Genomic DNA, 16,471 nt, shown 5'->3' with positions numbered 1-16,471 from the left:
CTGTCAATAGTGGAACCGCAATACTTTAACCTCAAGGAGAAACTGATGTTAATATCCTTTTGTTAAAAAGGTTTTTAAAAGAATTTGCGGACTTACCATAATTTTTTAGACTTAATAGCCAATAAATTTTCACGATTTTCAGGAGGATTTGTTTTGGATCGGTTATTTATTTTTGTACACTAAGAGAACAGATTATCTATTTTCTGCACTATTGAAGCAAGATTTTTCATTTTCATTAAAGCAAACTGTATAAAAATATAATCAATTAATTAGACATCTCATATCCATGACCTGTTAAATGATGGCGGCTCGTCATCGCTAAAATTTCATCCGCCACTGCATACTATCCCCGCCATCGTTAAATCATCTTCCGCCATCACACATGATATCCACCATTGTACAAATTTAATTTCGTTTTTCTAGACACCGTTTTTGTTGCAATTCTAATCAATTAACCCTTAGGCTTTTTGTAATATATTATAAAAGGACTTTGACTACAGTTTTCAAGCCCTGAGGGATATCCGGCTAAAAATCACAAATCACTTGTACCGGTAGATCGACAGAGAACTCTTGATCAAGATAGTCGACTGATTTCATTTTCAGCAAATGCAAATTGAAAGTTAGATTAAAAAATAAATGTTTCATCCAGTAATAGCGGAAAAGTTTTACAAGTCGAACACGTGCTTATATTGACGACTTACGCAATCAGCATAATCCTTTTCAAACGAGTACAAAAAAGCGTAAAACAGTATTTATGTAAAAATAACACGAGCACAGCAATTATTGACACTATTAAAATCTCTACGAGTTAAAAAGTGAATACATGAAGATTAATAATATCTGAAAAAATTCCGTATCGTAATTCCGAATTTATTCCGTAGTTTACAATCATATTGATACATCCGGTCTTCCAGTTTTCATTCAGAATCGAAAGATCATTTTTAAGATGACTGTTTCATAGTATATTTCTAAAAAAAATAGCTATCTATTGTCATTAAAAATATTAAAATGTAAACGTTTTCCCTTTAAATCTTTTCTTCAGAAGTTACAAAACCAATACGAAATTTCTAGTAGTTGATGCTGCAAACTGTCGATACCAGTTCATGACTTCTGACTTTGACTATGAAAAAACAATTAACCAATTTTGAAGGGCTATACAATTACCAAAACAGCAAGAAAACGAAGTGGGACTCACAAGGACAGCTTGTTATCATTCTTGACCAAGGAGGAGCAATGCATGTTTGGCATTAGAACTGTTACAAGAGACATTTAATGTAAATATTTGTAATTCTATATTGAAATAACAAAAACACGCAATATACCAGCCTGTTCAATTTTCTTGCATTGAAATGAAGGAATGACATGTTTTTGATCACGCCACGCCGTAGACGCGAGATTTTGTCATGGTGAAAGTTCCTAAGTCGTTCAATTTTCATCCATGGAGATCTCAGCCGGGTGGTAATGTAGGTGTTTAAAACAATAATTTCACCACAAAAACAGACACTTTTTAACTGCAACATTTCAGTACCCGCCAAAATATTTAATTGGGATAAAAGAATCCGCCAACCCCTCCCCCCCCCCCTCCCAAAAAAAACAACAAACAAACGCCAAAATTTACTGTCAACTACAGAAAGAATTATTAAGTCTTTGTTTGTATTGCAATTTTCAAGTCAGTTGTCTGTGATAAATGTTTAGAAAGTTTTGTATACTAAATCTTCATTATTTTGTCAAAATAACGTTACTATTAACATGATAAACACTTGACCGATCCAAATCAAGAATATGACGATTGTTCTGTACTCCTTCCTGTAGTTTATAAATAGCGTTTGATTGTGTCAATGTGTATGCATTCCCATATATTATAATTGCAAGAATTGATTGCTTTTATCTTATTATTCATAGTAGAATCATTATACCGTGGAAGGTACACATAATTTAGTCATGTCTTTTTCTATGGAAGATATCTTGATGATATTATATAAATATTGCACGGCTAAGTTATGAAGTTTTCTGTCTGAAAAAAAAAGGCTTCTACCAACATTTGTTTCACAGTAAAATTATAGCTGCAAAATTAATAATATCTTTTCACTAATACTAATTATGAAAAACTACAACATTGACAATATTTTGATAACCATGCGATTTATTTCAATGCTATTTACATTTTATTAAAGAATTGACTGATGCAGAGTAATGGTAGCCTGTTCAAAATGGTGTGTGCAACTGTCATAATCTTTCAAACATTTCATGATATCTCGTTATTATGTTTGCTGGCCGCCAGTATCTTCTTTCCACAGATTTAAATTTAAGTCAGGAAGATTCTTACATTTCTTTAGTTTTCTACAAATAGACAATATTAAAAAAAATTAATACATGGACATTTTGAATATCTGGAACATTCACATTGTATAAAAAGTAAAATCACAGAAATACTGAACTCCGAGGAAAATTCAATCGGAAAGTCCCTAATCAAATGGCAAAATCATATGACAAAACACATCAAACAAATGGACAACAACCGTCATATTCCTGACTTGGTTCAGGCATTTTCATACGTAGAAAATGGTGGATTGAACCTGGTTTTATAGCGATAAACCTCTCACTTGTATGACAGTCGCATCAAATTCCATTGTATTTACAAAGATGCGTGAACAAAACAGACATAATAAATAAAATAGTCAAAATATTGGTAATATGGTTAATAGACATTTGTCATGCTTATCGAACGTCACCATTTTCGATTATTCTTGTTTTTCTTGATTATTTCTAATCATATTAAAGTTTAACAATTTTCTAAATTTTAGCGGTTTTATTAAACAGTGCAGACAGTGAGTTGCATTCATTTTATGTAAGGAGAAATTTTCTGCTTCGATGGAACCTGTCTCAGTATTTCGGATTGATGTAAATACTTTGTGTTCAGTTAAACTGTTTATCTGCAAAAGATACATAAAGACAAAAATACCTGCCCATAATAATTACGTCGGAATGGATCGAACACTTTTTTTCATTATTTCTGCATTGTGATTTAGAACGTTATGAACCTTATATGACTTATTCTAATTAGTCGCTGAAATGTATGCATAGGGTTAAGTGGTATGCCAAACACATTCGAAATATAAATGATAGTATTAAAGGCATATTTGATAGTTTCATAACGATATAAATTACAATGCAGAAATAAAGAACAAAATGTATCAAACACGTATTCATTGTATAGTTTGATCCATTTCAAACCTCTGGTATCCCGTATCAGTAGGTAAATCCTTTAGTGCAAATCGTTTTTAGTTTGCCTTTTGATTCACCAGCTTTGTAAACATATAGTTAATCAATCTTACTCTTTCAAATGTGTTTGTATGATTTCTAATTCCATACTGAGATATGTTGAAATGATGGAATATTACAAAGTTTACTTTGTTTTGAATTACCTTTTGTTTTTGGGTCGGATGAAAGCTTCCTTTTGAATACGATCCAAATCAAGGTTTTCACAGAGCACTTTGGACATTGTCATCTCTTTGATTGAATTAAGCTGGGCTAAAAAATAAATAACATTTCTGTCATTATAGTTTTAAAACAAGTGGCATGACGTCTATATATATTTTGAATGTTTGTATTTCTTGTCTGTATGACTATTACATCACCCACAGTATGGAACTTGTTGACCAAGTTGTTTCGGATAGGTTGACATGAGAAAAAATCATCTAAAAACCTTGAAAAAAAATATGGAATTACTAAAATCACGGGTAATTCTGAATGAGGAGGATGTGGTTTGATTGACAATGTGACAGTTATCCACTTCAGTTTAAATGAAGTTGATGTAAACAATAATAAGCAACTATACGGCCTTCAACAATGAGGAAACAATCATACCGTATAAACTTTTTTTTAACTCCTTAATATATATTATCGTGATTGCTAATGATTCTCCATCGGATTTATGGAGTTAACTTACATATTCCTTTCGTGTTGTGTAAAGCATGCATGTATTTTCACTTTAAAAAATAAAAGTAGTTAGCAATATGAATTTTGTTAAGTATATAGTAACTTATCATCTTATTTAAACTATGAACGAAAAACATAGCGGTTTATTTACTATTCATCCCTATATATATATATCAGTAACATAAAAACTATCTTTTTTTCCATTGCTCTCAACAGTCCCTTATTTGATCTTTTATATACACGCATATGTTTATCTATGTGTTAATGATTAACTTAAGATTCATTTAAGAATTGAATGGTTTTTTTTTGGTAAATTCATGAGAGGAAGAGGTTATTTTTTTTATATGAGTCAGATTTTTCTATGTTTATACTATAATTAGACCTTAACACACATATTGAACACAAAAACCCATATGATTGGACCATACTAGTAATTATATCTTAACGTACTCATATTGAACACAGATATACATGATTCTACTATGACAATGAATTAACACACACATATTGAACACAGTTGGAAATCATTCGATCATTATCCTACCAAAATATATACACCTTTTATAGCAGTTGTTATCTATTCGTTTGCTGTCTTTGAGCTTTTGATATTGCCATTTGATTAGGGAATTTCCTTTTTGAGTTTTCCTCGGAGTTCATATTTTTGTGCTTTTACTTTTTATAAATAATCCATATTGAATAAGATTAGCATCATACCTTTTGTAAAGCCAAAATCTGAGTCTCTCCTCTCATACCAGTATCTATCTCCGCATTTTGACAGATAAAATTGTTTACCAATTAAACATGCAAATGTTTCTCCAACACGTCCGTCCTTTGACTTTTCAAGAAGTCCACCAACATACAGATCGACATCGTCAGCAGAACTTTAAAAGGAAAATTAAATACAAGTTTTTAAATTGTTTGTTGAAATAAGAAAAAAATCAAACTTCTCTGTTGAAATGAAAAAAATATAAAAATAAAAAAAAGTTCCTAATTCTCAGTTCAAATGAAAAATAACAAATAGATGAGGATAATAAAATATGTTAACTACGTCATTCGATAACACATTAAATTTTATCCATGGAAAGCATACTACTTGCAATCGTTTTTTTAAATCATCGGATATGACTCATTTTAAGAAGAACCAACATGACGAAAGAAATTAGTGATACATAACAGGTTTATTCGTGTGTTTCTCTCACTTGCCATAAAACGAGAGGTTTGGCATGCCACAAAACCTGGATTAATCCATTATTTTTTTAAAATGTCCTAAACCAAATCAATGAAATAGCCATTGTTATATTATAGATCGTTTCTTTGTGTGTGACATTTTAATGTTGTGTGTCTGTTGTGTCATAGATCTCCTCTTATATTAATGTGTTTCCCTCAGTTTCAGTTTGTAACCCGGATTTTTTTTTTTTTTTCAATCAATTGATGAATTTTGAACAGCGGTACGTATGCTACTGTTGCCTTTATTTACCCTTCCAGAACGTCTTATTTCAACCTCAGGTTCGAAAAGGTTAAAGATACACTAGTCTTAGTTTTCTTTCCAGTGTTTCGTGGACTGTTGTGTCATTTTTGTCGTTTTCGTCTGAATATTGTTTTTCGTTTCTTGTTCTATCTACGATTTTTATTTAAGGCAAAAACTCTTGTCTCTTTATTATCAGACCTTTTGTTTTGTTATGGAACGAATCATATGGCAAAACGGAATAATGATTTCATTCCAACTAAATGTCTACTTCAGAGAAACACATTAGAAGCAGAAAAAGGAAATTAACCTCCAATCCAATTGTTGACGCAAGGTTGTCGGATCTTGAAACTTTTCCGAAGTCCTGCGTCAATTCCCGAGTGTATGTGTCATCGTCTTTTGCACTCTTTTTTAATCGATTATTTCAATTTGTTAATAACGTTACGTTTCTCTAAATTAATTACTTACGCATATAGTTCTTTGATGACATTTTTAATATCGTTAGGAACTTTAAAGTTTTTAAATTTCAATCTTTGCAGTCCACAAAATTCCCTCCAGTCATTATAGCTTGGTGTGCCCTGATCTCGTCCCCTTTGTATGTTAATGGACAATAAATCTGTATCTCCACCAAACAGTTTGTTACGCATTGCATTCACTCCAAAACTGTAATTGAAAATATTATTTTGATTGATTGATTGATTTTTTGTTCATTAACACGACTTACAGCAATGTTCGTGTTGACCGGTTTTTAACGGTGGAGGAAGACGAAGTGGCCTGCGATAACCATCGACTCTCCACAGGAAAACTGGCAATTCTAGTCAATTAAGATTGGCGTCATACGCACCTGACACGTGCAGGGCTCGAGCTCACAACCTAACTGGTGATAGGCTGGTGATCGCATGAGTTTAACTCTTGATATAATTAGCGCACTAGGCCACAAAGTTCCACGGAAAATATTATATTTTATTTTGGACACATTTTTTGATACAGGTAAAACAGTTATAAATACGGGAAATCCTATGCATGGTTTTCAATTCTATTCTCTTTCAATGATGTATCTCGTATTTTTCAGTGCATTTTCATCTCCATTAAGAAAATCCTCCCCTCCTCTTTCAATAAAGCTGAATTAACAGCGAAAAGGCATATTTAACAAACAGTTCTTACCTGTCAATTCTATTAGCTGGATTAAAGGTTAACCATCGTACGAAATCTTCAACATTTTCGCCCATATTTGTTTGAATTAGATGTGGAGCCCTAAAGTTGTCAGCAAGAAGTTCAGTAGTTATAGTTTTGTAATCATCTTCAAGTAATGACTGCTCCCTCATCGCTTGGGAATGTCCCATTCGAAATGGTGCTACTGCAAAAGCGTTCCTCACAGAGGCATCAATATAATCATTATAACAGTCATCGAAACCCTTTTTCTTTGGTTCAAGCTTGTACTTTTTCATAGTTTGTGGAGAAAGAATGGCAGGTATGTACTCATTATATGTTATGTGCTGCATTTCCGCTATGACTATTCTTCGTGTTTCTTCGAAAACTCTATCATTGTCCCATTCCGAGTTGATTTGTTTCAGTAATTTAGCGATCCTGTTATGTTCCCTTACTAGAACCAGATGGTTTAATTGGAGACTAGGTGCCTGGTCAGTCCGTGAATCTCCTACAAAAGCAACAAATAAATAAGATGAAATCCGAGGAAACACCTTGTTCAGTTTATTTTGTTATTTTTTGTCTTTTACAAAACACATTTTGTTTATTGTGATGGCGATATCAAATATTTTTGTTATTTTCGTCCTAGTATACATGTAAAAATCAAATACAATACAACTACTTACTCAAACGTTTTGATAAAGTGCAGTCTTTCAACATGTTTCTATATATAAATAAATATAGATTTACGAACCCTTACACTATCATTGATCTAATTATTCTTCGTTTTACCTCAGGGTTTGGATGAGGGGTCCTTTTTTTCTGCAATTGCTTGATTTCTTTATTCAAGTTAGTATGTACATCATTTTTTACTGTGACCAGTATTGTAAAACCTTATTCTTTGATATTTCCAAAGTTGGAATCCCTTGATTTTTGTTCTTTATATTTCTGCTCCTTTTCTCTACTCATTATATTATTTGGTCATTATTCTCTGTTTTGTAAAACTAAATCAGACCCTCTTACTTCATGTGTGTTAATTATTACGTCACCAAAAGCATGTTTTGTCCCACAATTGTAAACTTTAGGCATTAACACGTACAACAACACACATTTAATATAGAGGCTTAAAAAAGAGTACTGGAGGAAACAAAATGTGAACAATTACATCCTCCTTCACCGTATTTCTTGATGAAATGATATTTGATAAAACAATCATTCGATATAAAAAACATAGCTCTTCATTTTGGAATACTGTTATTTCCTTACCAGTTAATTGGCAAAAATCCGCTACTGGGTCTATCTTTACGCAAAATCCATTTTCGTTCTCAGGTAAATTATTTCCAGGAGAAGTTTTTAAAAGTGCTGAAATAAAGAAAGTGAAATTATAGTATTTATACGAGCTTCTATTTTCCTTTTGTCACGTTTTGAACAAATTTGTTACAAAAAGAAAAATCGTTTATACTACTAAAGATTTTCTACTCCAAGGAATATATTTCTGTAGTTGTATTTGGAAACACCTTTCGTAATTTTGGGTCCTCAATGCTTTTCATATGCGCTACTGTCAAGGGTAACGATCCGACCCGTTCATCGTTAAATTTAGCAGATTAAGTAAGCATTGATGATTCACGACGAAATGATTTCCATTGGACACAGATGTTACAAGCGACATCTAATCAAATTTGCCTTTAAAATGGTCACGTGTATTTAAAAAAAAACATGTAAAAGTAAACAGTTGCTATGTGCAGATTGTGCAACGTGTCTTTATTCGCAAAACTTCGGGCGATATTTATTGACAGCTTTGAAGTTTTTAAACAATTTATTGAAGTTCTTGAGTATTTTTCTCGTGCAAATGTTTGAATATCAACGTATATATGCGGTTTCTGTGTACAAATCTGAAAACACTGGACACATTTTACAACCTGTGAACTAAAGAGTAAAAATGGTGTTATGATGATATTGTTTTGAGCGGGCGTCATCTGTCACAACATTGCACTACGCTGTATACACAAATACTGTAAAATGTGCAAAGGGTATAGAGGAGAGGAGAGGGTCGTAACTCTTGGCAAACGAAGATAAATGCTCTTCAACTTCGTACTTTATTTGGCTATTTATTTCTTTGGGTCTGATCGTCACTGATGAGTTTTGTTCTAAACAAAACGCACGTCAGGTACATACCATGTGTAACCCTGGTATCTATGTTGAGTGTAATTATATTGCATAAAGTCATTTGGTTTGTTGAAGAGCATGATTATTTTGACATGGTTCTCTTTTGCAGCTTTACTATATTGATAAAGCATTTAGTTCACATTTATACTGAAATTTATAACGGAAACGACATAAGAGAACCCGTATATTTTTTTTTTCATGAGTGGCCATCATTTAGACAAATACCAAAATTAAGGCATGCTCAGTTCTGTACTTCAAAAAACTTACATGAATCTGTCGTATCTCTAAGGGTTTCTAACTGTGCATCAGAACTACCATATACATGGCTGCAATCAATATATGATGTCACATCGTTTATCTGTTCTCTGTAACCTGAAAGGAAAGTACAAAACACGCTTATACGGAAGAAGATTTCATACGGAATAGATTTTAATTATATACGCATTTATATAAACAGAGCAAAAGTACACGGATTGGCTCGATTTCCATAAATGCGTCGATTATAATTAACTGATTGATTGTTGATGTTTAACGCCACATTTTTGCACCACATTAGGGCTATTTCGTGGCGGCTAGTTTTTATTGGTGGAGGACACCGGATTTGCCGGAGATAACCACCAGCCTCTGAAAGAAAAACTGAAAATCCTAGTCAATTAAGATTATAGTCGAGTGCACCCGCAGAAGTGGGGTTCGAACTGACAACTTCAGTGTTGAGTGGCTAGTGCACGTAATTACAGTAGTAAAACTACTTAGATCATGTTGTCACTGTGTCGATTATGTGATCATTCACCATGTTAAGGCACAAACCGTCACTTGATTCAAATGTTATGTTAACCTGTGTAAGGCGACAGTAGTTAACCGATGTACACATCCTGTTAATCGATTAAGAAGAGACAAATAAAGAAACAAAGAATAACCGAGGGAATCGCATGAACTCATATTTGGCTTTAAGCGTTCCTGATATATGCAGAAACGCGCTGGGGACGCAAAAAGTGTTGATTGCAATTTTTTTTTAAAAACCTTGGCTCAGCATACGAAAATAATATATATAGAAAAGTTAACAATATTTACATTTGTTAAAATGAAAAAAAAAGAAGAATTGTGGAGTAACGAATGGCACTAGTTGCAGTAGCTGCAAAGCAAAGCACTGATATTCTTTGTCTTTGGTTTACTTGTTCTGATTTTGCGTTGTGTTATGAATAACTGCAATTCTTTTTAGATGAAGTTTTGTGCATAAATAATAATGCAAATATGTTACCTGTTACATCCGGGGATCTTTCAGTCCTTTGAAAACTTCTGCAACCAGGGGTGAAATCCTTGTCATCAGCAGGTATATCAAAAGGGAAACATACATCGATGCTTTATAAAAATAAAAATAAAAATAACACAAGGTTTGATTAAAAGTACAATAAATAAATTCATCATAGATACCAGGATTGAGTTTTGTATATGCGCCTGACGCTCGTCTCGTCTACAAAAGACTCATCAGTGAGGCTCGAATCAAAACGAGTTTAAAAGGCCAAAAGTACGAAGTTTAATAGCAAAACACATTTACAATTTAAACGACTTCAAACATACGTATGATTTATCATGTATAATGAAAATATCAAATATCGATGGGGTAATTATGCTGAAATCAATGCTAGACATCCTGTTATCATATCTTTAAATTTGTACGCCATTATTCTCTATCTCTTTAATATATATATTTTAGCATCCAGTTACTAGGTCTTTTCACTTTTCCGTGGAATATGAATATGAGCAGTTAATGTGTTTTAAAAATGGCAACACTAAACCTAACACTTTTTTGTAAGAGTTGTCTCCCCGAACACTGTTTTTCTTGTTATGACTACTCCATTGCATTCGTTAATGAATTCCAAATTGCTCGTTATATCCTCAAGCTCAGAATATTACTTTTAGTTTTGACCGAAGCTGTCCGGAGAATCTAAAGACTCATTGTAATAAACGCACCAGACATGAGTCTATACTTTTTTTGTACCTTGATATTAAGGTAAAGGTCAAAGATAAATTAGACTTGTTAGATGTTTACTTATGCTATAACTTCATATTGATACATGATAAAGCCATGGAATGGATATTTAGTACGCCGGAGTAGCAAGTATGTCACTTACTTTAAGCAAAAGTGAATGAACCATATATTTTTGGAATCAGCTTCAAGTAAGCTATTGTCTGATACCAGAAATGATTTGCCCTATTTTATTATCTTCATATAACAATATGTGCATTTTGGGTGAAAAAGGCCGTCAATTGTTCTCGAACACTTTGGTTAAAAAAATTTCCCCGCCTAATTGTTTTTCTTTTGCTGTTTCATACGCTTATGAAACTGAAACCGATTAACCAAATACTTTAATTTTGTAGACGAAACGCGCGTCTGGCTATATATAAAATTTAGTCCTGGTATCTATGATGAGTTTATTTGTAACAGTTATCGATCATTGTTATCCCCAAAACACTGTTTAACTAGTTATTTCTAATACTCCATATCTGAAGAAGAAACGGACTAATTTAGTTTTTTCATATGGCACATTATATTCTCAGGCTGATCTGTATAATTTCGTCCGAAGCAGTATAGAGATTGATTTTTAGTTGTATACTCTTTGTTGATTTTGCCAATTGTTTGAATTCTTCATTTTGGTTGCATTTTTATTTATGCTCCATTCCCCCCCCCCCCCCCCCCCCCCCTCTGTTTTGTAAACTCATATTAGATTCAAATCATCTGTATGTTTTTTTGTAGTTTTTAACTTACTCATTGTTTTCACAGCATTTCAGATCTGAAATTTGAAATGAGTGAATTAATGAATAAATGAATACAAGGATATTGTATGTACAGTGTATTTGAAGGTAAGATGTTTACAACAACTTAATCTACATGAAAACATTTAAAATCAAAACAAAAAAGATTCTATTATAATTAAATTTATATTTACGGTCATCACACAGCTTTGCTGTGAACAAACCATGCAAATTTAAATAAAATTTACCTAGAGATAATATAGGTAAATTAAAGCGTTGTGGTCGTTTTCCATTTTGTGTTACGTATACCTTGAGAAGCATTAAATCGAATATTTTCAAATCTTAGTTTGTTGGTTGAATCTTTATCAAGATTTTTTTAAACCCAAAAAGTGCATTTTTAGAACATCCGACATTTGTGATTTTTTTGCATTTATTTAATTTAAGACAAACTTCTTCGGTCGATTAGCTATTTATGATAAGAACACACCTGCTTCATTTGTACAAAAGCTTTTTTATTATGATAATACCACGTTCATTCGTTAAAAAATGTCACTGCATGAAACTGTAAGAAAAAAAACAGAAAAAACTCCCCATTAAAAGGAGGCAACTGAAAAATCAAGACCAAAGAAAGAGAAATACGTTCTATTCATTTTAGCATTTTATGAAATTCCCATCATTTTTTATATCAAGGTTTTAAAAAGGACATCAGTACAAAATATACTAAATTATCTGTGGTAGTTGTCGTCCGATATAAATAGATTATCGTTGAGATTTTTTAGAAAAGCAATCGAGTTGAAATGACCAATGATAGTTTGTTTATCGCTATTTTACCTATGACGACGATGTCAAATTTAAGTCAATTTCCTTAGCAATGCGACGTGCCTCCTTAGTTTCTAGCGATAATTTTCAATCTCAAGCGAGTAGCATGATATGAAAAATGATCACAACAAAAGATTAAAAGAAAAATTCACAAAATAGCGATAATTTGGTTTACACATACTTCTCTTTAATTGTGTCTTTATGAGATCATGGGTAAGTGCTTGTCCAAAAGCAAAATGCTGGCCAGACAGTGTCGGAGATGCTTGGTCAGTAGGTCCTAATTCATCTGCCATTAGTTTGTTGCTTATCAGTCTAGGGCTTGGTAAACAACTTGGAAATCCACCTCTTGGACTATTATCATCTGCAATGGATTTGATACGTATTACACATTTAAAATCGACAGATATATATATATATTATAATTAATCGGTATGTATAACACTTATTATATAAAATCGGTACGTAACACACTTAAATCGAAATTATCGATAGGATGACACTTAAATCTATAGTATCGATATAATTACATTTAAATCGATTCGTATTTTACTTAACTCGGAACGTATAACATTTAAATCGATACGTTTTTCACTGAAATCGATATGTATAAAACTTTATTCACAACATACATGTTTGATAAATTATTCATGCATTTATCGCAGAATATGATTTCTTTTTTCGACCTGCAAGAACATATTTACCAACCACTTAGATTTTGTGAATGCTTCAGAAGGTAAGATAAGCTTACATAGACTAAGGTTTTGAAATACCTGTCTAACTTGACAAACAAGCCATCGAACTCTACTCAAAATAGCAGTAATGGTATTTTTTTGTAACTTTTATTATCTACATGCATCATGGGTTGGTTTACTCGATTGTGTAGTTTTGCTTCTAAAATTGTAAGGTATTTTGCTGTGTGATTAGTTTTGGTCCTCAATGCTCTTCAACTTGGTACTTTATTTGGCCTTGTTATATTTTTTTGAGTCGAGTGTCACTGATGAGTCTTTTGTAGAATAAAACGCGCGTTTGGCGCAAATATTAAATTTCTATCCTAGTATCTATGATGAGTTTATTATAAGTAACAACAAATGTTGGTTTCGATTGACAGTCTATTGTTCTTTAAAAAGGAATTCTAAAATTTTCAAAACAAATTGCATGTTTATCACCTAATTTATGTAAAAAGTTTCGTGAGGAGGATTTTGTTTTTATTGTCTCGCATTCACAATAATGCGTGAATGTGTAAAAAAACAGGTTATTTTTGTGTAACTTGTGCATCTTTCATTTAATGAGTAAATTAAAGCGCGAAAATTACCTCATATCTTACAGTATTCAAGTCATGTGACGTACCGCCGATATCAATCACAAAATTACCATCATCTTCAAGTCATGTGATTTACCACCGTAATCAATAATGATATTTCCATTATATTGAAGTCATGTGACTTACCATCGTAATCAATCATGATAACACCGTTATACTCAAACCGTCTTTGTGCCGTATTTGCTTTTCCCCATGATGGGTACACCAGGTTGTTACAAGATCCGTCATACGTCCTATATTTGGCATTAGTGGAACAGGATGCTTGCACTGGAATAAAATAACAGAACAAACTTCGTAACATCTGTTTTGAAAGGAACTTTAAAAATGCACAAACAACTACAAACAATTGAACACATAAGAGGCTTAAATACATGAGTGCTATGCTATTAGATCTAAATGAGGGGTGAAAAATACCAGTTGGACATTCAAACTTTTAACCTAGCCCTAAGTTAAGCTCTGACTCCGTTAGTTTGAAGAAAATGAACACTCGAGGGAAGCAAGTCATTCAGTAATTTTCTCCATATCACAAAGGTCATTTCTTGTGAATTGAGCATCCTTTAAAAATAAATTGTCGCTGGACCTTTTGTTATCCACAACCATTCAATTTAACAATCTGTTTTCTATTGTAAGCGATAGAAGAATGCCCCCTTAATGTCTTTTTTTTTAAATGGTTCCTTCTTATCACAACGTTTAAATCCTTTGAAACTGCACGTTTTATTCGATGTTTGAAGGTATATAAGGATCAAATACAACTTTACATCTATTCTCCGAAATCATTCCTTGGAGGGAACATCATGCAACAACATATAAATGACTTTTGGGTCTGTAAACGTCAATGTAATTCGCCGTTTCAGAATCTAATGCATCCTTTGTAATATTTTCAAAAATGTACACCAAAACGTTGTGATTGGTTAAAAATGTCATAAACAATGGAAATTCAACCAATGACGTGACGTTATTTTCATTCTGGGATACCAACAATGAAATTACCCATGATTCTTTAGATTCTGAAACGGCGAATTACATTGACGTTTACAGACCAAAAAGTCATTTATATGTTGTTGCATGATGTTCCCTCCAAGGAATGATTTCGGAGAATAGATGTAAAGTTGTATTTGATCCTTATATACCTTCAAACATCGAATAAAACGTGCAGTTTCAAAGGATTTAAACGTTGTGATAAGAAGGAACCATTTAAAAATTTCCAAACACACCGCAAAGACTACAGAAATATGCCAAAAATAAAAATAGTTATTTACAATGTGAAATGGCACAACTCTAGATTTCCAAAGGATGTGACAGTTGAGATGTAACAGCTGCATTGAGGGCAGTCCTCAAACAAAAAAATCAAATATGTCCTAACCGATCCAGGATGGTATAAATTAGACAACGGCAGGGCAATTACAACAGAACTTACATATTAAAGCCTTCCAAACGAATAGCAGTCTAATAGTGATTGAAAAAAAAAGTTTTGTATAATGAGGTAAAATAATTGAACGTGGCAACGTACTTATACATCATCCAGAATCAATGAAAACCTGTACTTTAAACTGTTATTTTAATTTTTTTTTTAAATAACAGTTTAAATTACAGGTCATTGGTACACGTATTTTGCGAAAATAATGGAGGGTTAATACAGTCAATAGTAGTATACCGTTGTTCAAAAGTCATGAATCGATTAAGGGAAAACAAATTCGGTTTTATAACTTAAACCGAGGGAAACGCATCAACTACAAGAGAAAAACAACGGACCAAAAGAAACACCAAACTGCAACACAAATAGACGCCAACATACATAGACTATTTCATAATTTCCTCATTCCTGACATTTAAAAAAAAAGCCTAGTTTTATGGCTAGCCAAACCTCCCATTTATATGGCAATGTCTAAAAAAGACGCTAACAACAAATGTTTTCTTATAGTTGATAGTAAATTTGACAAAGACGCCCACAAATGTTTTTATGTATTCGATGACTTATACAGTATATAATATACACTTTCTCTGTTAAGTATCAATTAAATAAAACATAAATACAAAGATAAAAAAACAAACGAACACAACGCTGTAAAAACCTGTCTAGTCCGAATTGCGCATGAAAATAGACCCACCTGCACAAATTGTAAAATTAAACCATTATAGGTCAAAGTACGGTATTCAACACGGAGCTTTAGATCACACTGAACAGCAAGCTATAAAGGGTCCAAACGATAACTAGACGTGTATAACCATTCAAACGGGAAAAAAAACCAGTTTAATCTAATATATAAAAACAAGAAACGATAAATACTAATAAACCACATGAACAAACGGCAACTACTGAACAACAGACTCTTGACTTAGGATAGGTGCAAACAAATGCAGATGGTTTTAACGTTTTAATAGGTACCACACTTCGCCCTTATCTGAACCAATATCGTAATGTCACAAAATAGAAAGCATTTCTTATATTTTTGGTGAAGTAGACCCTGGCATAATTTCTTACCTTGAAAAATAACATTGCAAAACAGCGCCGAGAGCTCAAGAAAAGTCAAACTCTCCATTATCTAAGTTGCAATATCAAATGTGTGTGTTACATTAAACGATCGTGGTTTATAAATGCAATATATATGCAGTTTTTAACTAAAATAACCTAATTTGAATAAGCATTCTGATTGGATGAGACAGCGCTTGAAACTTAACATCCTCTTATATTCATCATTGATTACCTTGGAAAAATCAACATGAAATTTACATCTTGAAATGATGATTCGTAATTTTTCAAATAGTTAAAAAACTAAAATTATACCTTAAGGAGGGGACGGTTAGTTGATTTTAAATTAAGTTTTATTTTTGTTTCATTTAAATGAAGATTTTGATGCACC

The 16,471-nt window shown here is 32.5% G+C and overlaps 1 protein-coding gene across 1 annotated transcript; it reads right to left on the bottom strand.

Annotated features, from left to right (window-relative positions):
- Positions 1–2,123: 2,123 nt before the first annotated feature.
- LOC134699780 (peroxidase-like protein) lies at positions 2,124–16,190 on the bottom strand. Its single transcript, XM_063561195.1, has 12 exons — positions 16,093–16,190; positions 13,737–13,877; positions 12,471–12,650; positions 11,484–11,508; positions 9,975–10,075; positions 8,984–9,088; positions 7,817–7,912; positions 6,569–7,061; positions 5,873–6,067; positions 4,654–4,820; positions 3,426–3,531; positions 2,124–2,340 (listed from the first exon to the last, which is right to left on the bottom strand). The coding sequence occupies exons 1-12, from the start codon at positions 16,148–16,150 to the stop codon at positions 2,262–2,264; spliced, it is 1,746 nt and encodes a 581-aa protein (XP_063417265.1). The 5' UTR covers positions 16,151–16,190; the 3' UTR covers positions 2,124–2,261.
- Between the last annotated feature and the right edge of the window lie 281 nt (positions 16,191–16,471).

This window comes from Mytilus trossulus, unplaced genomic scaffold (genome assembly GCF_036588685.1).
Source record: "Mytilus trossulus isolate FHL-02 unplaced genomic scaffold, PNRI_Mtr1.1.1.hap1 h1tg000085l___fragment_1__unscaffolded, whole genome shotgun sequence".
NCBI lineage: Eukaryota > Metazoa > Mollusca > Bivalvia > Mytilida > Mytilidae > Mytilus > Mytilus trossulus.
The sequence above is the reverse complement of the archived record's forward strand: the minus strand, read 5'-3'. Positions and strand labels throughout refer to the sequence as shown.

What these genes read in the sequence shown, in the direction of transcription:
- LOC134699780 (XM_063561195.1), bottom strand. Translation starts at nt 16,150, where the DNA reads ATGGAGAGTTTGACTTTTCTTGAGCTCTCGGCGCTGTTTTGCAATGTT. An exon ending in TAGAGATACGACAGATTCAT is followed by an intron (nt 7,913 to 8,983) that starts GTAAGTTTTTTG and finishes TCTTTATTTCAG; the next exon opens with CACTTTTAAAAACTTCTCCT. An exon ending in CCAGCTAATAGAATTGACAG is followed by an intron (nt 6,068 to 6,568) that starts GTAAGAACTGTT and finishes TTTCAATTACAG; the next exon opens with TTTTGGAGTGAATGCAATGC.